Here is a 24,329-nt window from a genome sequence, read left to right as displayed (position 1 = left end):
TCCTACCAGGACTATGGACCTGATCTGTAGTATGTTGTCCGTACACAGGACAGACCACTGAGCGCACAACATGGCTCTAAATACATTTTAATGTTTAGCATCCATTTGTGATGACATGATATCCATTAGATGTTAACGGTTATTCCAAAAAAGCAATTAATCCCCAATCCATGGGATGGGGATAAGGTGCTGGGTCCAACTGCTGGGGCCCCAAGTGATTCCAATATTGGACCTCCAGTGATTCCTGAATGGAGGTGTGTAGGCGAAGTGCATTGGACTGTCAGGAATAGCTGAGCACAGTGATCGGAAGTCCCATAGACAATGAATGGAGCAGAGATTAAGCATGCACTTCTTTACTATTCACTATGGAGCTGCAATGACCTGGTCTTGGGATCACTGTGGATCCCAGTCAGGGGTAAACATATCATTAATTCGACCTGTGCGGCCACATAGGGGCCCAAGAGGTAATAGGGCCTATTTCTACCTACAAAGCAGGTGCAATTTTGCATCTTTATGAGTTCTTGGGCTACAAAGAGCCCATATCTTGTTCTTGCACAGGGGCCCTTTTCTGTCTTTGTCTGCCAGTGGTCGTACCCCTGGTAATTCTGATAATGGGGCTTTCAAATCTTGATAACGGACTCTGCAACCATTTCCTGAATAGAGCACATGGCCGTCCAATAGACAATGAATGGAGCAGAGGCAGAGCTTGTGCTACACTTCCCATTCAGGACATGACTGCAGAGCCCCAGTCTTACGATTGCTGTAGGTCTCAGTGGTTGAACCCCCAGTAATTCTGATATGGGGGGCTTTCAAATCTTGAGAACAGGGCTCTGCAACCCTTTCCTGAGTAGAGCCCTTGGCAGTCCCATAGTCAACGAATGGAGCAGAGGCAGAGCTTGTGCTACACTTCACATTCAGGACATGACTGCAGAGCCCCAGTCTTACAATTGCTGTAGGTCTCAGTGGTTGAACCCCCAGTAATTCTGATATGGGGAGCTTTCAAATCTTGAGAACAGGGCTCTGCAACCCTTTCCTGAGTAGAGCCCTTGGCAGTCCCATAGACAATGAATGGAGCAAAGGCAGAGCTTGTGTTACACTTCAACATTCAGCACATATCTGCAAAACCCCAGTCTCAAGATTGCTGTGGGTCTCAGCGGTGGGTCCCCCAGCAATCAGAAAGTTATCAATAATGGTAGACAATAACTTTTTTGAGGGTGGGGGAGAATAACCTAAATCACCACAACAGCCAATCACCGCTATGTGACTTGAAGTTATCACGGATGCAATATAAGGTTATTACTACATTATGGAAATGGACTAAAGTTCCTCTGGATGCCTACAATCCGGTTGGATCTTTTTATGCTGTGAATGGTGCTTCATAACAATGCATTCACTAACAATGCAATGTTGCAATGTAGAATATTGTGGAAATTGGGTGCAAATTTCATAACATATACAAAGTTCGTGAATCCAATGTAAGGTGTCCCTTATATAGAAAGTTGACCAAATCTGTTTCACTTATAGAATTTTGCTGTTTTCCTTGTAGCCAACACATTTGGAAAATCCAGTGTTTCCTTCTGGTGCATGAACTTTAGAGGTGCTTTGTCTTTCCAAAACCCGACTCAAGAAAAGAACCCAACCTGCCAGTTTATTCCTCTGTGGATTTCACCTTTTGCACATTATTTATTAAATAAAAGAGGAAACTATAGACACAGAGCAGATCGGAGAACAGGAACTGGATGGAATGGGGACAAAGTGGAGAGAGGTGGAAGGGGTTGATAGTGGCGGCAGGGAGTCATGTATGGACATGCGCAAGAATGAAAAAAAAAATAAAAATAAAAAGCAGCAAAATTATAGATTATATATTACAATACAAAAAATACTTACAAACATTACACAGTAATACTCTGAGCACCTGTGAGATTTTTTGATAATCTTGTTGGACAAAACATAAGCTTTACTCCGAGCACCATAGTAAAAACGGGTTCACAGATTTTCGATTGTCTTCTTGTTTGTTCTGGACTTCTGTTCGCATTAATATTTTCCCATGTTTTGTGCAAGGTAGAGGGGACATTTATACCAAATTTTATTATTTTTTTTTAAATAATATTTAAAACTTTCATTTATCCACAGAAGAAAAAAAATGGAGTCCCGTTATTAGGAATCCGCATGTGTTCAAAACTGGAGACATAAGAGCTTGAAAAACCAGTAAAGAAGAGAATAATCTCTATGGGCAAAAAAGTGGCTCAATGTGTCCACAATGTGAATGTTGTAGGACAATGGGAAGTCCACACCCTTTCTGTTTATCTGCAAGGGTCGTCTTTACCTCTTGTTAAAAAAAAGCCACAAATAATTCTAGCTAAAAGTCTATGATAAAAAAAATCTTTCTTTGGTCATCAGAATATCCGCCCAGCTTTAGGTCTTTGTCACGGGTTGAGCGGGGCTTTTGGTCTCTTGCACCACCTCGGTGGATGGGTTTTGCCTTCTGCTCCTCATCGGCTGAGCATCTTGAATACTGGTGTACAGGAGTGGAGAAAAAGGGGGGAGGGCATCTCCTTTTTTTTGTAAGAAAGGGGTACAGTTGGGTGGGGGATTGTCTCTCTTTCTGAACTGCCTCAGCCCATAAAACATACAGGTCCCACTTCAAATCCAAATTTCTGGTTGGGTTCTCCAAAGTCCATAAACATAGCGTCCGTCAATGGGAGCTGCTCTACGCGTGGGGTGTGAATCTCTAGCACAGTCTTGTCGGTGCCTTTCCTCATCTGTAAGCGAAACACAAAATGCAATAAGTCACTGTATATAATTATTACTAGAGGAGTCTCCCAAACGCATTATTACCCAATGTTATGTGATCGTGCTAGAAAGGTTGACGGACTTCACCTTTTAGACTTCAAACTGGTTCTCCAGGAAAGAGAAGTTATCAGCTATCTACAGGACCGATGATAACTTATAGATTTGTGGTGGTCAGACAGCTGTGACCCATATCCAACTGTTGGGACTCACACTGATCAGAGAATGGGGCATTTTTATCCCCTTAGAATGGGGCGTCAGTTTCCATTCCATATGGGGCTGCCAGAAAAAGCCAAGTGCACCAATCGAAAGCCCCATAGACAATGAATGGAGGTAGGTGAGGCATGCACACTACCACTCCATTCTGATGAGATAGTAGAGGCCCATTCTCCTGGTTGGTCCCAGTGGTCAGACACCCACAATTTATCAAACTTGGACTCCTCAGTATAAGGTTAGGTTCTGATTTGACAGATTGTGTGTAGCAGTCTCCATACTAAGTAAACAAGTCTTTGGTAACCTAGTCTTATAATTCAAAATGACGTTGACTTACCGAACAGCCATCTCTGAGAGCCTTGATGTAAGGACTTGTGTGGAAGGAAAGATCCTCATCATTGGCGCCCATGAAGTGCAGTGCTTTCTGGTAGCTGTCGGTGGAGGCCATGTGCCAGCCAGCAGAGCGATGGCAGTGATACGTGAAGTTCTGACGGGCACCAACACTGAGCAGGCGGAGGAAGGTCAGCTGGACCACACCAATGGGGTTTTTGTCCGAATCAACATAAGAAAACTGCCAGGAATTAAGAAAAAATCCACAAATGAGAAAGAGATCAAATTAAGATGAGGAAAATGAGGAACCAACATAGATAAAGAATTAAGAACTATGCAATGTATAATATAATTATGTGATTAAAAAAACAACAACAAATGAAGTAATAGAAGACATAAGTGACTATTAATAATCCTTATATTTCCATCTTTACATGGATTGTAGGTCCATCTCTGCTGCCGGCACTGACCTTATGGCCGCTCCTGAACTTGCTGAACCAGGTCTCTTTCTTCTCTGTGTTCCACAAAGACATCTTAACCTAAAAGTGAGGAAAAACTCATGAACAAAAATGTCACATCTCATCCAACATAACACCCCGCTGGATCCCAGTGTTCACCTTCTCAATGTCCTTGCTGGGGTAGATGCAGGACTCTGCCCCGGAGGTAAAGTTACAGAAGACCTTGAAGGCGTCTCGGGTGCAGCCCTGGTTTGGATCAATCCAATATTCTCCTGTGAAGAAGAATTGCTGTTATAAGAAACCACCTACAACAGTACGTCCAGCTCCTCAGAGGTTTACTACTGGAGATTGGGGCCCAGCGTCTGACTACACCCTGTACATGGAAGCTCGGGGACAGATGTGATAGTTGTCAGATTCTGCGCTCTAAAATTCATGTAGTAAATCTCAAAAGCTAACACAAAGTGACAGACAATAAATGTTCAGTTGGAAAGGTGTATTTGTCAGGAAACTATAACAAAAAAGGTGGAATATTGGAGCCAGCAAGAGCAGTTTTCTAAGAGTTTCATCAAACAAACGCTCCCGTGACACGTTTTGGTTAAATCAGTTTTTCTCAAACTAATCATCTGATTTAGACTTGTATATTCCTGTACTAAACCTGAACCAACCAATTATTTCCATAGTAAACAAAGAGTAATGATATGACATGAGCAAAATTCTTATAAAGTTGCTTATTTTTCTGTGAAAATAACAAATTATGAATTTGGGTTTTCCCGTCTTAGACATTTATTAGTGTATCCAGTGGAATAAATAATGGAGAGAAGGAAGCGCAACATGAATCTTTCCATTCCTGCCAATGGGCGTAGAGAAGTCCGTCCTCCATTAATTCTCCACTGCTCTCTTGTGTAGTGACGAATAGTTATGAAACCTGTTTATTCACATAATGAGGGTCCAATAAAACCTATTTAGGTTGTTTATAACACCAACATATTTCTCAAAAGTTTCCTTGTGTCTGTGTATTATAGACATGGTCATTTAACCTTCCATTGTGTCCATCGATCCCTCATTGATGGTCAGTGCTATCTGATGACTTATTTACCGTCTGGAAGCTCTGGGTGGCAGAGTCGCAGGTCCAGGCACGTGCGGGCCGGGTGTTCCTTTGTACCCAATGGTGTCTTCATTAGCTCAATATCTTTCTTTATAGCATTGAGGGATCCATAGATTTCTTCCATGCCATCGGCGTAGTCCCCGGTGGTTTCATCAGCCATGAACTGACTTGCATCAATGGAGCGTTTATTTTTCTTGGGCATCTGGAAAGGCAGCGGCTGGATGACTTCTCCTGGAGGTCCCTGTACGAAATACGGACAACAGGGAATTAGATTATATGATATCAAACACACGCTGGAAAAATCCAAAGTGAATCCATCAGTATCACATAGCACTTACCGGAGGTCCGGCGGGACCTTGTACTCCCTTCTGTCCTTTGGGTCCAGCTTGTCCCTGTATGAGAAATGGGTAACAAAATGTAATGGACATGACATAGAAAGACGTCTCACTGATAGATATATGCGAGATATCCTACAATAAATGACTATAATCCTTATCCATCCATGCATTATCTGTCCTCTTATAGTCTCACAGATGGTGCAATAAAGAAAATGAATGGTGTCGTGTAAGTCTTTATATATCCTAAAGTTTTATGAACAGACAAATTGTAAAAACAGAACATCACTATAGGGAAAGCTTCAAATAAAAGTTGTAATAAAGGCACAGATCACTCACCGTGGCTCCCTTTGCTCCCTTAGGACCTTGAGACCCCTAAATAATAAAGAAGATAAAAGTCAGAACTTGAATATATATGATTTATCTCCAGCTTTTTATTTCCATAGCACTGACATATTCTGTAGTGTCGTCTACTTCTGCTCTATTGGAGCTCACAATCTAAATTCACTAAATCTGAATGTGGTTTAGAGTAAATACACTAAATATGTATAAAATAATAAAAACAGAATAAAGGACTTACAGGTTGTCCGGCTGATCCTCCTGGGCCGATAGGACCCGTGACACCAGGAATACCCTATAATAGGAAAAAAGCGGAGTAAGACGCCGGATAACGCACAAATATAACACAAATGTATGTACTGATACTACACTCACAGGTTCTCCTTTCTGACCGCTGGTACCGTGTGGACCCGGCAGACCTCGGTCACCTTTCTCGCCCTGCTCTCCAGTTGGTCCGATGAGGCCGATAAGACCCGGATGACCCTAAACAATGATGAAAGTCAGTTACTGCAGTAATAATAATAATTGAAAAAATATCACAGTCCCAAGTTATTACACACAATGTCATTATATCCATATTACACCGCTCTCTGGCATTTGGAAACGCTGTGTCTGTAGGACCTAATATTTTAAAATAAATGTGAATAGTGGAGATATAAGATTGTCCCCGTACACATCACTTATCATATCTCAATAAACTGTGAGGTGGAGCAGTTATAGTTGTAAGGTTCTTTACAGTAATGGAATAGGCAGTGATGGCAAAATAAATAATACCATGTTTTTGAAAATAAGACAGGGTCTTATATTATTTTTTTTCCAATAATGGGTTAGGGCTTATTTTTAGGGGATGTCTTAGTTTTTCCATAATCAACAATACATATTTATTCTTAAGCAAACAAGGAACATTTATTAAAATATAATCATGTCATCACACAGACATTGCACATACACATGTATATACACACACTGCACACACTGCACACACATATATATATATATATATATATATATATATATATATACACACACACACACTGCACATACACATGTATAAACACTGCACATACACACTGCACGTTCACATGTATATATACATACATACTACGTACACATGTATACATGCACACTGCACATATACATGTTTATACACACACTGCACATATAGACACTGCACATACACGTTTATACACACACTGCACATACACACACATACACACTGCACGTTCACATGTATATATACACACACACTGCACATATACATGTTTATACACACACTGCACATACACACACTGCACATATACATGTATATATACACACTGCACATACACACACTGCACATACACACTGAACATTCACATGTATATATGCACACACACACCCACACACTACCTACACATGTATATAGACACACTGCACATACACATGTATATATACATACACACATACCCACACACTACATACACATGTATATACACACACTGCACATACACACTGCACATTCACATGTATATACACACACACACACACACACACACACACACACACACACACACACACATTACATACACATGTATATACACACACACTGCACATACAGACCAGCCTGTCTTCTCTTCAGTTCCTTTGTAGTTAAAGGACTTTTGGGAATATCAATCATGGTCACATGACTGTGATGTCACCAAAGGTTCTTAAGAGTCTTAACCTCAGAATACAAATACTGGGGGACCCTAAAGGGTACTTTACATTGTAAACAAAGAGGACAAAGAAGATAATGGCACAAAGGATTTGCAAAAAAGAGAATACATTTTATTAAATAGTATTATTAAAAATATTAATCTCACAACAATCACAGTATTACACGACAACAATTACAGTCTACACGACTATAAAGGACTTATCTTAGGGGCTTCATCCTTTCACGACTCTGTGATACCATCCTCCCCCTTTTTTTGTAAATCCTTTGTGCCATTCTCTTCTTTGTCCTCTTTGTTTACAATGTTTTTTGAAGTTGGCACCCCTCCTGTGGGAACCTCTGGAGTGTTTCCCCCAGTGTATATATAAACTAGCCATGTATTTTTTGTTTACAAAAGGGTACTTTACATGCTGCGATATCGGTACCGATATCACTAGCGAGCGAACCCGCCCCCGTCGGTTGTGCGTCACGGGCAAATCGCTGCCCATGGCACACAACATCGCTAACACCTGTCACATGGACTTACCTTCCCTGTGACGTCGCTGTTGCCTGTGAACCGCCTCCTTTCTAAGGGGGCGGTTCGTACGGCATCACAGCGACGTCACACGACAGCCGTCCAATAGCAGAGGAGGGGCGGAGATGAGCGGCCGGAACATGCCGCCCACCTCCTTCCTTCCGCATTGCCGGTGGACGCAGGTAAGGAGATGTTCGTCTTTCCTGCAGTGTCACACGTAAGCGAAGTGTGCAGCCGCAGGAACTATGAACAACATCGTACCTGCAGCAGGAACGATATTTGGGAAAGGCGCGACGTGTCAACAAGCAACAATTTTTCACGTTTTTGCACTCGTTGATCGTTACTCCTTGGTGTCACACGCTGCGATGTCGCTAACGGCGCCGGATGTGCGTCACTAACGACGTGGTCCGACGATATATCGTTAGCGATGTCGCAGCATGTAAAGCCCCCTTAAGAGCGTGTGGACCCTGGCCAATTCCCCAGTTTGCCTAACGCCATCCCTGGGAATAACTAGGGCTTATTTTTGGGTCAGGGCTACATTTCAATCATACTCCAAAAATAATGCTATGGCTTATTTTTGGGGTAGGTCTTATTTTCAGGGAAACATGGTAGATTTTTATAAAAGGCGTAGATGCTGGTAAAGGAACATAATTGAAAAGGTGAAAATATGGAAAATTAGTTAATTCTGATATTGGGAAATTATCTTAATGCCATTTCCAGGTCGATGATTGATTTTACCATGAGGGTAATATTGTATATGACATGGTTTATCTTTACACCTACAGTATGGCTGGCAATGGAAACACCAAAACCAAACTGTGTATCATGAAAAAGTGAGAAAATAGCGATGACCTGCAGATGGAGATGACTTTATTTTTACATATGTTTATGGGCCACACAGGGTTTCTGAGATGATTGTTCAGATTTCACTTCCCTAAAGCTCCAGTTATAAGAATATACAATGGTGACCAGAACAATAAGATATTGTTCATCAGTGTGCATTGATCCTCCTGTATATGATGTGTATGACTATTACTGTAATGTCGGCTGCGGTCATCACCAGACAATTATTACATGTGTGTAAATATTCTGACATACAATGAATCCGACGTCCTCACCTTCTCTCCTTTAGCGCCATTGTCTCCTTTCAGCCCAGGCAGTCCGGGAGGACCCTGCAAGATAGATAGGTCAAGACATACTCCACTACTACAGATTGTACCTAGAGACCTGCGGTTGTGTCACCTACCACTGGTCCGGGGGGTCCCGCTTGACCTGTTGCTCCAGGGCGACCTTGTTCACCCTACAGACAAAAAAGAGATACAGTATAAGCAGGGAATAGAGCTGGAGTGACAGAGGCTTCAGATCTACCATAGTCCTTCAGTCTAATTTGTATATAAACTCAAATGCTGATATCTTAGTGACGGAGGAACGGGTCGGCCATGTAAAGGTATAGCTGGACTTGTCTGTGAAAGAGCTACTTGAGCATATAAACAGTCTAGGGTGTGAAATCTCGTAGACAGATTCCTCTAAAGGTTTTTTTCAGCAAGAAACAATGTGACCTGTGAGGAACACTATTTCATTTCAGACCTTTTATAAGCCGTCTCACACACAGAGAAAACTAGAGAGCAGAAGTCCTTGTGACACATTAGCAATATGCGCTACCAGGTCCTCTGAAAGGGACCAAAACTCATCTCCAAACATGAGGAAGTGCCAGTGGCCAATGCAGGAGGTCAGGAGTTTCGCTAGAAAACCAACCAACCAAACCCATTTGCCCACTGTCTATCCCGCTTAGGAAGTAACTCATATAAAGTTGTATCGTAGAGATCAGATATAACACAGCTCTACATGCAAACAATCCCTACAAGCCACATTTCCACACCACCGTCCCAGGAACCGGACCTAAACAAGCCTCGGCATTAGACCAAACTTAAAATGTCGTCTGATTTAATTTAAAAATATTTGTATAATTTCCAATATCGACCCCGTACATATTAGAGGATAAATGACTGCATAAGTAAGAGATAATGTGTGCACTGAATATCCAAATATCTTCTGATCAGCCCCATAAAGACTGATAGCTGTTCTGCATTTTCGGGCAGATCACTCACCACGGCTCCTGGGATGCCTCTGAGTCCTTCTGGTCCTTGCTTTCCTTGAGTTCCCTGAGGTCCCACAGCTCCTGTCTTACCAGGAGGACCCACAGACCCGGCCTCTCCCTGAGAAAAGACGAAACAAGGTGTAAGAAGCGCTGTAATACTGAGGCTTATATCAGAGTGATGGATAAGGAATCAATATGTGTCAGATCCTGGAGTAAGATCCAAAGCATTTACCTTTGCTCCCTTTTCTCCCTGACGACCTTCAGGACCAGATGGACCCGCCGGACCCTGCGAGAGAAAGAGGAGATAGAGGAAGGTAAGAAATAATGAGAATATAATAAAGCAGAACTGACAGGAAGGCCAACAGCCCTCATCTGTGCCATCATGTCACATTATGTAGGGGGTGGAGATCTGACGGGTAAGTAGCACAACAAATTAGGTTTATTGTCATTCATCTCTTACTTACTCGTTTTCCCAATGCTCCTGGGGGTCCATTTTCTCCAGTAGGACCAGGAGATCCCTGAAAAAATAGAACATAGTATGAGAAGGTACAGAAGGGACTCCATTCATGTTTCTATCTGTCATGGGTGTGTCAGGTTGTGACACACAGTCCTGTTGTGTCCGGCTATAGAAGGTTGAAGTGTTTGGCTGCATAAACTGCTCCTTGACCTTTCGTTATTCCTGCTTGATGTATATGGTATCTCATGTATCTCCTCTGCATGTGGTTCATCCCTTTCCCTTTAGGACCCTGCGGAGTTCCTCACCCTTTCGGCTATTTTCATCAGCACATCCGTTTATGTCCTTAAATACCATCATTCCCTTCTGGTCTGTGCTGGGGATAGCTCTAACTACCTACAGATCCTGAGTGTAAGCAATCGGCTTGCAATCATCTGGAGTAACTTTGTTGCATAAGTTGTTATCCCTTGTTTGTTATTCCTGTGTGTCCTTTTATTAACTAGAGGGGTTGACAAAGACAACTCATCCCATACATTCCCTACCTAGGGTCCAGGTCAGAGTCAGCCTCGGGCTAGGTATCCTGCTCAGCGCACAGATGCAGAACCTATCTAGGGCGGTGAGAGAAGCGATAGGCTTGGTCATGTCTTACCATCTCTCCCTTCCCTAGACACAGGGTTTTCCTTCCCTTCCCTTTCGCCATTCCCTGTACCTAGCATGAGACTATCTATCTACTAGTCTGACCTCCAACATCGCTGGTGATGTGAACTTGGGTTGGATGGGGCAGATCAGACAATACAAGTAGTTTAGTGATATAATATGTTATTGGCAAACAATAGCTGCTACTTGCCTAAAATATTACTTTCTTCTAAGGAAACAGACACTTTCCAAAGAGACAAGTATGGAAATGAGTGATGAGGACCGAGCGCCATCTCAGGACAAGTCAGGACTGTCAGTTCTATCAACCTATTAGCTATATGTAATCCTGATACATGAGAACCATCCTGACTAGGACGTCATATTCTGCTGCCTAGAATGTATGGCTACAGCACAATACCAAGGAGAGTTTCCTGCAGCGGGATTCATGGTGTCACTGCCCTAGTTAAAGTCCAAGATGGGAATAACCATCTAAGATAAGAGTCACATTATTGGGGGCTTCACTGACTGAAAATCAGGAGGGGACTAAACATTTAGTTGGGTTAAGGTGGCCGGTATGAAAAAAAAATCACTGATCTACAATAACACATATAGGACACTTTTATTTATTCATATTTTTTTGTCATTTTTACATTTTTAACCCATAGTAGACTTAAGCCCTCAAGCACAACCTTATATTTCTAGCAATATGAGTATCCTTCCTACTGGAGGATATCAGCAGATATTAGAGAAGTCATTGTAGTAACAGCCACTTACTGCCTCTCCTTGTTCGCCATCCTCTCCTCGGTCGCCCTTTGCTCCATCTTGTCCCTGTGAGATAATGGTCATTGATAGAAATCAGTTAGCAAGAATGGTACAAATCACCGGATGCAGGGAATGCACTGAAGAAGCCGTGTACACCTAAAAACGGCAAAGTTCTTGATGGCAGTTATTGAAGGGACATTAAAGGGTTGACCAGGCAAAAGTCTGCCGTCACTCTATATACCTGCAGAGTGCCATATTGTGACAGCAAGTGTGCGAACACTGGCGCGATTCACTGGTCTTCCCACTCCTAGTAGGTGGTCAAGTGACGATATGTCTACGATTTGTCTATGAAGACCACCCCAGATCTATACCACAGCTGGAATGGTCGCCTACTCATAGGTAAAGTGATATACATTCTTTAGTGCTGTTGTGTAATCATCATTGTGGTCATGCTGTCCTCCATGGTGGACACTTACTCTGGGTCCCATCTCTCCGGGGGGGCCAGGATCTCCAGGGAATCCAACAGGACCCTAAAACAGACAAAAATATTAGCCAGGAAATAATAACATGTCGCCCGATATATGAAGCATAATAGATAGTCAATCAGTAATAAAATGAGCAAATACTTGGTCCCGGGTCTGAAAAATCAGTCGAATCCAGCTTATCTATGTCTAGCTAAAAAAAAAGTCTCTCAACTGTAGAAAGTAATGACCCATTGTAGGATAAGCTATCACCATGTTATCATTGGAGGAAATTGTACTGGAGCCCCCACTGATCCTCATGATGAAGGGGCCACTGCGGCTACACCAATCTTCAAGCTTCTCCCCTTTCTAATGATGATTAGCCACAGAAAATGTGTGTTATTTCCTGAAAACTGACTTTCTCACTGGTAGTTCAGTAATATTTCTACCCTTTTTACTATAGAAGCAGATTTTCTCGTACTGATTTCCTCAGGGGCCTATAATATACATGATGTTTTTGCCCGGTAGCCAATCTGAGAAAGCAGAACTGCAGGGGAGGGAGAGAGCAGCGGCTGCAACCAATGATGAGACAGGAGGCGTGTCTAGGGGGTGTGTCTCAGACTACTACAGACTCTAACTAAGCTGTAGTCACAGATCACAGCTCTGCTGTAATGCAGCTCAGGTAAAAGTAATAGCACCTGTACCACAATCTCAACAGTGGGAACACTTACAACACTACATAATGACACCAACAAAACTCTTATGCAATTGCATAAAAATATTTTAAGCTTTATTGAGAGTAAAGAATAAAAATATAAATATATAAAAGGTTGTCTCAAAAAACAGAACCCCACAAAAGGGCAGATGGAATATATTGGGAAAATCTAGCTGAACCCCCAGTATAGTGTATCTATAACAATAGAACCGGACCAATAATAAATAAATCACAATACATATAACTAAATGTTTATCACTTGTATAATAACAATGAAAGACCTATTATAAGTTAATAAGTTAGAGACACAAGTGTCTCAGTCATATGTTAAATAAAAAGATACATCACTAATCACATAAACATGAGAAAGGTCCCATAGCAACACAGTGTTTACCTGCAAAGGGAATCGGCAGGAGAGATGTACTATGGTGTCACACACCTGATGCACGTTTCACATTAGCATCCAGGATGAAGCATTGCTAATGCGAAACGTGCGTCGGGTGTGTGGGGACGTCATAGTACATCTCTCCTGCCGATAATGGGGTTTTTCACTGATGACATGCCATATGGTCCACGGGAGGTGGGGGAGACATGGGTAGGAGCAAAACTACAGAGACCGCTGCTCCTTATCAAGCTCAACATTCAGTGGCTTAGTTAAGGTTTCAACCACTGATCACATAGTGGTGACACATACTTGTTTGACTTCAAGATCTTCAGTGTATATAATTTGCTTTACCAAGACACATCTAAATTAATGCAGCCCGATAATTATGTGTTTTGTGGTTTCTTACAATTTATCTTTTTTTACTATATAGATAACAATTTTATAATTTTCATAATTTAATGTGTAACTACGTTCTCACCGGGTTTCCTTTAGGTCCATCATCACCAGTAGGTCCCTTTCCTCCTGAGGGTCCAGGGTCACCTGGTTGCCCAGATTCTCCCTTTTCACCTCTGTCTCCACGGGGTCCCTGACAAGTAGAGAATAAAGGTACCAGGATTAATGCACCATATCCAAAAAGACGCCAGGATTAATGCACAATATCCCATTAGAGCGAGGTCAGACTCCATGATCACATGCTGAAGGTCTTTAATGGTAGGTTATTTCCCACACTCCCTATTACACTGAAGTCCTGATCACTCACCTTAGGGCCGGATTCCCCTTGGACACCAGGGACGCCGGTTTCACCAGGTTCTCCCTATATTTTGGAGACATAAGGACATTCTTTCAACAAAACCCATTTGGGTCATTTCTAACTGGATTTAGAACATATTTTATTTCCTCTTATTTTTTACTGCGTTTTCAAAAATGAAAGAGCCTCACCTTCTCTCCCGGGGGTCCCAAGTTTCCAATTCCACCAGGAGGACCTTGAGGTCCCTGCAAAGAGAAACACAATCATTAAAGGGAATTTGTCACAATATTTTTTTTTTTCATATTTGAACTTTATATTAAAATGTTTATTTATAAATGTATAAAATTAAAGGGTGGAATGTTTTTTCTTTCCTTTTTCTTTATAACATTTTAACTAAGACGCTGGGGGCGGCCATTTTTATTTGCTGGTGTGTAAGTGTCAAAGCACAAGACACACTCCAATTACCGCAGAGGAAGAACGGCGTCCAGTAAAGATGGTCGTACACAGGCGATAGACGTCAACTGATCTATCATCAGACTCCACCATGAAGATGCATGAACGCTGCTCAAGTATACACAGGGGCGGACATATCATTGATGCAACCTGTGCAGCCGTACAGGAGCCCAGGAGGTCGGGGGCCATTTCTACCTCCAAAACAAGTGCATTGTCCATTTTGATGAGTTATTGGACTGAAAAGGGCCCATATATTGTTCTTGCACAGAGGCCCTTTTCGGTCTGTGTCTGCCAGTGAGTATATTTCTGTGTGAGGACTGGGATATCTTACAAGGAAAATACGAATTGGACATATTGATTGCTGGAGGTCCCAAGATAGGACATAAGATTTTATTTCATGACAACCCCTTTAATATGAGGGATTATTGTCTTTTGATTTGTCCATAACTACACAGTGACACAATTAGGGGGTTGGCAATGTAGGGTAACATGATGGTCCAGAATACAATAGTATCTACAGAACGTCCTGTATCGGTAATATAAGGCGGATGACGTCTCCTTATAGGTTTTGATCCATATAAATCAGCCACAGGGACATTAATCTGGACTAATATGAGTAAGGTAAAGAGAATCCCAGCACTCAAATTGAAGACAAAAGGGGATTTATGCAAAAGTGAATTTATTGACTAATACACTGCAAAGGGAACCTAACCAGAGCAACAGCACCAACGTTTCGGCATAGAGCCTTTCTCAAGGTCGTTGCATCACTGGTCAGAGTAAGGAAATACGGGTCACAGAGGACAACCGGAGGTTTGCAAATAATGGTAAGGTTCCACACGTTTTTGCAGAGTATGCTCATAGGTGAAGGGGTGACAGGATCACAATGTGAAGTGAGAGGACGCCTGCAGTGGAGGTCCGGGACTGGCATCAGTGGCAGGGAGAGAGGCTGCAGCGGCGTGGCGTGTTGTCCTCCGTGACCCGTATTTCCTTACTCTGACCAGTGATGCAACGACCTTGAGAAAGGCTCTATGCCGAAACGTTGGTGCTGTTGCTCTGGTTAGGTTCCCTTTGCAGTGTATTAGTCAATAAATTCACTTTTGCATAAATCCCCTTTTGTCTTCAATTTGAGTGCTGGGATTCTCTTTACTATATGATTCTTGATCCCCTAAGCACCTCTAGCATATGTGGTGTAGCCTGTAATTTCTATATATTAATATGAGTAAGGATCTGTTGGATCCGAAACGCGTCATCTGTTTCCCTTTTAATGGAGTCCTAACCGTGAAATTTTAAAATGTGAAATAAAGTTTTGTAATTCATCGTTTGGCATTGCTGGATTTTTCTTGGATATTTTTGGATTGCTTCTTCTGGTGACCAGCTGGACTCTGATCCGTGCATCCCTTTGTCTACAACAGGAATTGCAGATGGTGGTGCAGAGGCTGATAAGTATTTTTTGTTTTTTAATCCAGATTGGACTGACATATAGACCACTACGTGTAATAACTCACATCAGCTCCGTTAGGTCCTGCAGGTCCGCGAGGTCCGGGGGGTCCTGGGGGTCCCTGAAAAACAATAGAGAACATTTATATAAAGAATATACTGAACATCAGAGACGCTACATGACATTGCACACTACACAATCACACTCACCATAGGGCCCACGTCCCCGGTTTCTCCCTTCTCACCAGACGGGCCGGGCAGCCCCTGTAACAGAAGAGTAATGGGTGAATTTACATAATAAAGGCTCATTTACAGATTATAACCCTGGTGTACGTGTGCAGCAGAGATGAGTTTGTTCTATAACCGTCCAAAACCTGCAAATAAAATAAATCCAGTCCTTATTCACTTTTAATTCTGTATTTTCCCCTTTTTTCAAGGTTCTCATGAGCCCAAACTCCAGTACATGGGTTACTAATTTAACCCCTCCGTGCAACAGCCAAACAGAGATCTGATCCACGGAAACGTGCAATGATTCAGCCAAACGGAGGATAAACCTTTATAAAACAACCATCGACGCTTAACACTGATCCATTATCTGCCATGATCCGTCCCTGATTCTGCTGCCCCCGGATCATGTTCTACCTAAACTTGTCCTATCCAGCCCTTCTAATACCAATCCATGCATTATCCACTCATGAGCTAAAAGCTGCCGACCCCAAGAAATAACACAGATCCCCGGGACATCTAGTTGCCAAATCCCTCTGTATTAGGAGCATCTGTAGGGGCAATGCATTATTAAGGGGGCGGTATATAACGTTTATTGTTTCTGATTATATTCTAAAGGCCGCTTTACACGCTGCGACATCCCTAGCGATCGCACCCGCCCCTGTCGTGCGTGCGTCACGGGCAAATCACTGCCCGTGGCGAACAATATCGCTAGTACGCGTCACACGCACAGACCTTCCTAACGATGTCGCTGTGGCCGACAAACAAACTGTTTTTTAAGGGGGAGGTTCGTGCGGCGTCACCAATAGAAGCGGAGGGGCGGAGAGCAGCCGCATGAAAGTCACTCCCACCTCGTTGCCGGAGGACGCAGGAACGCTGTTGTTAGTCATTCCCGGGGTGTCACACGTAGCGATGTGTGCTGCCTCAGGAACGACAAACAACCTGCGTCCTAAAAGATCAACGATTTTTTGGAAAGGAACGACGTGTCAACAATGAACGATTTGTGCCGTTTTTTGGGATCATTAGCGGTCGCTCGTAGGTGTCACACGCAACGATGTCGCTAACGACGCCGGATGTGCGTCACGAATTCCGTGACCCCAGCGATATCTCGTTATTGATGTCGTTGCGTGTAACGGGACCTTAAGACCCTAATTCTAAAGGGTGCTTTACACGCCGCGACATCGCTAGCGATCTCGTTAGCGATGTGACACACCAGATCGCAGATGCTATCATGTGACCGCACATGTGACCGGCGCTACAAAAAACGACCTTTGTGCGATCTCGGAAGATCGCATCTGCGATCTGGCGTGTTACATCGCTAACGAGATCGCTAGCGATGTTGCAGCGTGTAAAGCACCCTTAAGATGTAAACTGAAACGTCTAAACTAACTGATTTCACCCTTTCTATAATGTCAATATAAATGAGAATTGTCAGATAGATCTTGTAAATACAAACCATTTTGCAATTTATTACTTACTAAAAAAGTCCTACATTCTTGAGATATTAACATTTTTCTTTTGTTTACAGCTTTTTGCTTTGGAGACCAACTACCGCTGCTGGATAGCAGAGTATGTGCAGCACTTACAGGCTCTTTAATATTGACCTTGTAAGCGCTGCTCTGAAGCCGACCATGATCAGCTTCAGAGTTTACAAGTTAGCCTACTACGGTGGTCGGTTTCTTAACAACGAGCTGTGAACAGAAAAAAGTATTAATTCTCAAGAATTTTAATAAGCAGAAAATTATAAAGGTGCTTGTGTTTACAAACATTATTTTACAATATCCTTTACCTGTGGTCAATTTACTTGTGTAACCAAAGATATGAGACTCATTTTGTTCTAAGTGCCCCTCACTATGGCTTCTCCATACATCTCACCTGTAGGCCAATGGGTCCTGGAGATCCGGGGAATCCTCTGGTGCCTTCATCTCCTTTTGCGCCAAAAATTCCCTGCTGTCCTCGTGGACCGGGCTCTCCATCAGCGCCCTGGATAGAGAAATATGGGTCAATAAAGGCCGGACCGGGTCACGCCTGTGGTTTTTGTGCTCTGACTTCATATACAGAGGTACCTTATATGTGGAACAAGACTTCAGTAACATTTATTATGATGGAGATTACAGTATAGAATTATTCTACAGAAATGTTCAGCTAAATCAGATGACTTTTATAAGTTTTTATTGTGATTTGTCTTCACACATTTATTTTCATTTCAGGTGATTTGTTTTTATTACTCTTTTGATTAGGTAAGACGATGAGTAGAGCAGCAGATCTGTGATAGACGGAGGAATGCTCAGCGTTAACGTTATCTTCCTCGATCGCTCATTGATCTGGACATATGTTATAGAGCATCCGCCACTTGTTCTCAATCATTTTCTTCCTATGCAGGAGCACAACGATTGTGGTCACAGAGGTCGCGACCAGGCCTGGGGACGAGGAACCCACCAACCTCACTGCCTACTTCAGCTGGATGTGCATCTGAGGGCAAACATCCAGCTGAGAAGCATTGCGACCTAGAGACCTGTCTGGACCCTGCGCTGCAATATACGCTGCCAGCCGAATAGAGGCTGACAACTGACATTGGCATGAAAGTGACTGGAGGACTGCCAGCTACAGAGGAGGACGCTGCACAACCTGGGAGTGAAGGAAGGTGAGAAGAATGTTTCTTTTTTATGTGTTGGAGTCAGAAAAGAGAGTATATAAACCAGAAAGGGGCCAATGATAAGGACATATATACCAGGATGTATCACAGGATAAGGACATACGAGGCACAGAATAAGGACATATATGCCAACATGGGGACAGATTTACCAGGATGGGGGACAAATATACCAGAATGGTGCACATAAATGCCAAGCTGGACCCAGGATGAGGAGATACATACCAGGATGAGAAACATATATACTGGAATGGGGGACATATATACAAGAATTGGGGAGATACATACCAGGCTGGGCCCAGGATGAAAATATATTTTCCATGATGGGAAACGTATATACAAGGATGTGGACATATATACCAGGATGGTGAACTTATATACCAAGATGGGGGACATATGCAACAGGATGAAGGTTATATATACCAGGATGGGGGACATATTTACCAGGATGGGGAACTTATATACCAGGAAGGGGGATATAAACAACAGGATGGAGGTCATATATACCAGGATGGGGGCCATATTTACCAGGATGGGGGACACATACAACAGGTTGAGGGTCATAAATACCAGGATGGGGGATATTACTCCATTATGAAGGGAGAGTGGGAGAAACTCATGTCTTTATGGGATTTAGAATGCTACAAGGGCCCATACATCTGACTAACATGCGGGGGGGGGGGTTGCCAGGTCCCCATTTTGCACCAGGGCCTATCGGACTCTAGTTACGCCACTGTTAGTGTGATTTAATTAATGTATATAAGGAAAGAGAGACAATGGTTTTCGTTCTGCTGGTGTAAATTATGCCTGAAGAAGTCCCCCGGGTATAAAAAAGTAGCAGTAATTACAGCCGTGTCTGCTGAAGACTCCATTGAGTATAATTTACAGGCACAAGGCCTGATTCTAGGACTGTCTTTTCTTCTGTTGCTTCTTTCTGGTATTTTTTAGGGGAAGAAGCGGTGACAGAGTCTCTTGAACATTGATAAATTGTCTTCAAGGTTTGAACATTCGCCGCCATTATTAGCTTGTTAGATACTAAACTGTAGGTCGTATTTTTCACCCGGTGTCTATAGATTTCCCTCTGGTTTAATGACATTGCTACTTGGCGTTTTAGAGAAAAGAACAAAATGAGAGGAACCGTCATCAGAATCTACATCCATCCATCCATCTACAGAATGATAGAATCCATTGGTAGAGTTTAGGTAACAATAAAAATGTCTGAAAAAAAAATATTTTCCAATTTTTAGATATTATGATGTAAACATTACTTCTAAGGCTAATTTCACACTTGCGTTGAACGGCATCCGTTGCATTGCGTTGTGTGACGGATGCAACAGATGCGTTGTATATAATGGCACAACGAATGCGGAACGGATCGTACAAAACAACGTAAAGCTTTTTTTTTTTTTATTTATTTTTTTTTCTTTTTTACAGTTTTACCTGCAGCAGATTATTGTGAACGATCAGCTGATCACATGGCGGCCGGGCGCTCAGCTGATCACTCTCACATGCCGGCAGCCGGGCGCTCAGCTTAGAGCTCTCACATGCCGGCGGCCGGGCGCTCAGCTGAGAGCTCTTACATGCCGGCGCTCAGCGGAGAGCTCTCACATGCCGGTGGCGGGACGCTCAGCTGAGAGCTCTCACATGCCGGCGCTCAGCGGAGAGCTCTCACATGCCGGCGGCCGGGCGCTCAGCTGAGAGCTCTCACATGCTGGCGCTCAGCGGAGAGCTCTCACATTGCGGCGGCCGGGCGCTCAGCTGAGAGCTCTTACATGCCGGCGCTCAGCGGAGAGCTCTCACATGCCGGTGGCGGGACGCTCAGCTGAGAGCTCTCACATGCCGGCGCTCAGCGGAGAGCTCTCACATGCCGGCGGCCGGGCGCTCAGCTGAGAGCTCTCACATGCTGGCGCTCAGCGGAGAGCTCTCACATTGCGGCGGCCGGACGCTCAGCTGAGAGCTCTCACATGCCGGCGGCTGGGCGCTCAGCTGAGCGCTCTCAATACCCGGCGGCTGGGCGCTCAGCTGAGAGCTCTCACATGCCGGCGGTTGGGCGCTCAGCTGAACGTTCGGCCACCGAGAGACAAAATAAAGTTTCTGTGATTAAAAAAAAAAAAAAAGGATGAGCATGGGCAGTGAAAAATAGAGGATTCCGCCGCTCAACAAACGTTACATGCTACGTTCCTTCCGCCCGGCGGACGCAACGCAGCGTCGACCAGCGGAAGCAACGCAGGTACTTTTGGCACAATCCGTCATCCATACAAGTCTATGGGAAACAGCGGAATCCGTTAATGGATTCCGCTGTTTTCCAAAAGGGCGGATTGTGACGGAAGGAAATTAACGCAAGTGTGAAAGTACCCTTATTTATGTGAAGTGACACTTACCGGAGTTCCTGGCTGTCCTAAAGGACCGATAGGACCGGGGGGACCCGGAGGACCCTAAAAAGAAAGGAAATTATTTATCAATACTTTTTTTTTACAGAAAAGGAACTGGGGTAACGTCAGACTCCGCAGGCTCAATGTTTTATAGGCTCTGCATTACGTGTCTTGTGTGAATATTATAACAGGTAGGATAGAAAAGTTGCAAATTTTACATGAAAATTTGCAGAGGTAATTGCCACAGTGGTTTACAGCACAGGTGTATGGATGAGTAGATAAAACAAATCCCATCCACAGGCTGCACATTTTTTTTGTTGCATGTAAAGTGACTAGCAGTGTGAATATTTAAAGGGGTTTTTCTATTTTGGTAAACTATAGTCCCAGGGGCAAGTTTATGTAAAAACAAAGAAATCATACTTTACTTACCCTCCCTAGGTCCAGAATTGCCTCCTGCTGTTGTCTCATCTCTGTTGTTTGATATATTTGTCATGAGCCACTGATTTCAGTGATTGGCTGCAGTGATATCAATGTGACATCAGCACTGCAGACAAACAATAGAGACCGGGGCAACAGCGGAGAGTCAATGCTGGACCTTGCGAGAGTAAGGAACTCCATCTGCGAAACTGGAAATGAGAAATCAAGCAAAGACTTTTTTTTTTTAAGATTTTTCACATTTTAATTTCATTGTAGGCACTGGCCAGACAATGAGCACCCTTGACCCGGGTTGCAAGTTGGTGTATTTTTTTTTCTTCATTTTTGCAGGGTGCAGCCGGGTGTTGTAGTGTTGTTGAGGGGAATTGGCGTGTCAGACCCTGAGGGGTGCACTTATTTTGTGCTGGGCAGGTCGCCTGACCTAATAGTATGGATGTCACCAATAGGCTGCAGCTGGCATGGTGCACTACACGTATCTGTGACAGGACATTACACAAGCTTTAACCGTCAGCATTTGTAACACTAAGTAACCGTCCCTCCAGGAATGGTTGGTCTGTGGGTGGTTGTGTCATCAGTATTTTGCTCCTGTGCTGTTGCTGCCTTTTATCATGGGGACCAGCTGCGTCCTGCGGTGCATTAGTAATGAAACTGCTCATAGTGACGCTCGGGTGTTAAGGCCCTGTCACACACACAGATAAATCTGTGGTAGATCTGTGGTAGATCTGTGGTAGATCTGTGGTAGATCTGTGGTAGATCTGTGGTAGATCTGTGGTAGATCTGTGGTAGATCTGTGGTAGATCTGTGGTTGCAGTGAAATTGTGGACAATCAGTGCCAGGTTTGTGGCTGTGTACAAATGGAACAATATGTCCATGATTTCACTGCAACCACAGATCTGCCAAAGATTTATCTCTGTGTGTGACAGGGCCTTTAGTGTCCGGAGCTGAGCGCAGGATCAGACCTGGGGTTACAGATATGTAAAGTGCAGCGTCCATTCTGCCTCACAGTAATTCTGTAAGATCTGCATTAATATATATTATATTTGTTGTTTGCAGTTGAATTGACTCTTTGGTTGGACAGACGATGTCTAGATTCTTGGTGACCCCGAAATTTGATCGGATTTTCTATGTAGTAGGTTAGCTCAGTAATGTGGCCTTCATGTATCTCATTTGGTGGCTCAGGTGAAGGCCGATCGATGGGTGCAGCTGCTTCCCCCTGGATTTTGTCCAACTATCATGAACAGATGAGCTCCTCTGTTTTCTGCTTTGTTGTTGGGGCACTGTGATGTATAACCCATCCCCAAAAATTGTGTTATGTTTATGCCTGTATATGGGGCTTTTTACATGTCTATAGTCTGTGTAATGTCTTTGTAATGTTTAGTATTTTGTAGCTAAACATTGGCAGAACGCACTAGTCACAAATACATCCGGGTGTTAAGTGATATGTGCCTATCCTTGACCTGACATTGAGTGATCGTGATATGCCGCTCCCACAATATGCCAGGATGGCAACCACTGGCCTTGATGCTTAACCTTTTTGCCGGTGTACCTGAGTAAACAGAGGCCATGTTTCTAGGGCATAATACGTGAAGCACAGTTTATGGTCATAGTCGTGGGATTACTTTGCTTAGAAACGTTTCGAAACAATGGCAAAGCCGGTAATGGAGACGTCAGATGAGCCGGTGTGTGGTCTGTGTGGTCTCCATTCCATACAGATACTTACATGTTCTCCCTTGTTTCCTTTGGCTCCTTTCTGTCCATGCTCGCCAACCTCACCCTGTAAAATGATAAAGGTATAGGTAATATTGGGTATTTTCCACACCACAAGTCTAAATAAAGTGACATAAGAGAGTAATTACAACAAGATATTCCGGATATCTTTGGAGTTTTCTTTGAACATCCGTGAAGGACACAAACATTGAACTCTACCTTATCTCCATCTTCTCCTGAGATTCCAGGAGGTCCAGCCGGCCCAGGAAGACCCACAGGTCCCTGCACCCCATCTCTACCCGCTGGGCCAATGGGACCTTTCTCCCCCTAGAATAAATGAAGAATATATAACTCTAATTGCAATCTAGATAGAGGTATAAAGATGTGTAGATAGGTATATGGACGTGTAGACAGTTATATGGACCCGTGTAGAGAGGTATACAGATGTGAAGATAGGTATATGGATGTGACGCGCCCACGGGGTCGGAGGTTACCCTTCAACGGGCCGCGGTTCTTCTCCTGGGTCACCACGGTGGCCTCGCCCGGTTCTGTGACCCTGTCCGGTGTCAATAAAGGCTGAGGATGGGGATGATGTGCGTAGTTGTTCGTGACGCCACCTGTGGTGCCCGGCCAGTTTGAGCCAACGCTTCTTCTCTCTTCTGGGGCGGATGGTGACACAGCTCAGGTGTTTCAGCTCTGCACAGGTAGAGCTAGGCCACAGGGAGGACGATGGCGGTAGTAGTACTCGCCTATGGCGGAGCGGCGCGATGGTGAGGGTGGCGGCAATGACAGGACGACACAGAGCGTACAGTTCAAGTTCTCTTTACTCACTGGTCACTCTGCCCTTGGTGTGCAGCGTCACGCTGTGATGGGGCCCCACCTGATCCTGGATACTTTGGAGGTCGAGGCCAGTGTTTCCTTCTGCGTGTCTCCTTTCGATGCTTTCCCTCCACCCCAGCTCCTGGGCCGAAAAAATGGGTCATGGGTGCCTTCTGCACTCCCCGCGATCCC

At 43.7% G+C, this 24,329-nt stretch overlaps 1 protein-coding gene across 3 annotated transcripts in view; it reads right to left on the bottom strand.

Moving 5' to 3' along the window:
- Nucleotides 1-1,661: 1,661 nt before the first annotated feature.
- COL11A2 (collagen type XI alpha 2 chain) overlaps nt 1,662-24,329 on the bottom strand; it is a 110,328-nt gene continuing 87,660 nt past the window's right edge. For all 3 annotated transcript variants that reach the window (XM_075323219.1, XM_075323217.1, XM_075323218.1), the window contains 25 exons: nt 23,538-23,645; nt 23,332-23,385; nt 21,186-21,239; nt 18,027-18,134; nt 16,137-16,190; nt 15,995-16,048; nt 14,228-14,281; nt 14,049-14,102; nt 13,767-13,874; nt 12,204-12,257; nt 11,740-11,793; nt 10,340-10,393; nt 10,108-10,161; nt 9,886-9,993; nt 9,024-9,077; nt 8,896-8,949; nt 5,946-6,053; nt 5,812-5,865; nt 5,571-5,606; nt 5,235-5,288; nt 4,888-5,137; nt 3,951-4,063; nt 3,804-3,872; nt 3,341-3,574; nt 1,662-2,762 (listed from right to left, as the gene is read on the bottom strand). In XM_075323219.1, the coding sequence (XP_075179334.1) occupies nt 2,616-2,762; nt 3,341-3,574; nt 3,804-3,872; nt 3,951-4,063; nt 4,888-5,137; nt 5,235-5,288; nt 5,571-5,606; nt 5,812-5,865; nt 5,946-6,053; nt 8,896-8,949; nt 9,024-9,077; nt 9,886-9,993; nt 10,108-10,161; nt 10,340-10,393; nt 11,740-11,793; nt 12,204-12,257; nt 13,767-13,874; nt 14,049-14,102; nt 14,228-14,281; nt 15,995-16,048; nt 16,137-16,190; nt 18,027-18,134; nt 21,186-21,239; nt 23,332-23,385; nt 23,538-23,645 (2,145 nt within the window). In that variant the 3' untranslated portion in view covers nt 1,662-2,615. The remainder of the gene's footprint in view (nt 2,763-3,340; nt 3,575-3,803; nt 3,873-3,950; nt 4,064-4,887; nt 5,138-5,234; nt 5,289-5,570; nt 5,607-5,811; nt 5,866-5,945; nt 6,054-8,895; nt 8,950-9,023; nt 9,078-9,885; nt 9,994-10,107; nt 10,162-10,339; nt 10,394-11,739; nt 11,794-12,203; nt 12,258-13,766; nt 13,875-14,048; nt 14,103-14,227; nt 14,282-15,994; nt 16,049-16,136; nt 16,191-18,026; nt 18,135-21,185; nt 21,240-23,331; nt 23,386-23,537; nt 23,646-24,329) is intronic.

Source organism: Anomaloglossus baeobatrachus, chromosome 9 (assembly GCF_048569485.1).
Source record: "Anomaloglossus baeobatrachus isolate aAnoBae1 chromosome 9, aAnoBae1.hap1, whole genome shotgun sequence".
Lineage (NCBI taxonomy): Eukaryota > Metazoa > Chordata > Amphibia > Anura > Aromobatidae > Anomaloglossus > Anomaloglossus baeobatrachus.
The sequence above is the reverse complement of the archived record's forward strand: the minus strand, read 5'-3'. Positions and strand labels throughout refer to the sequence as shown.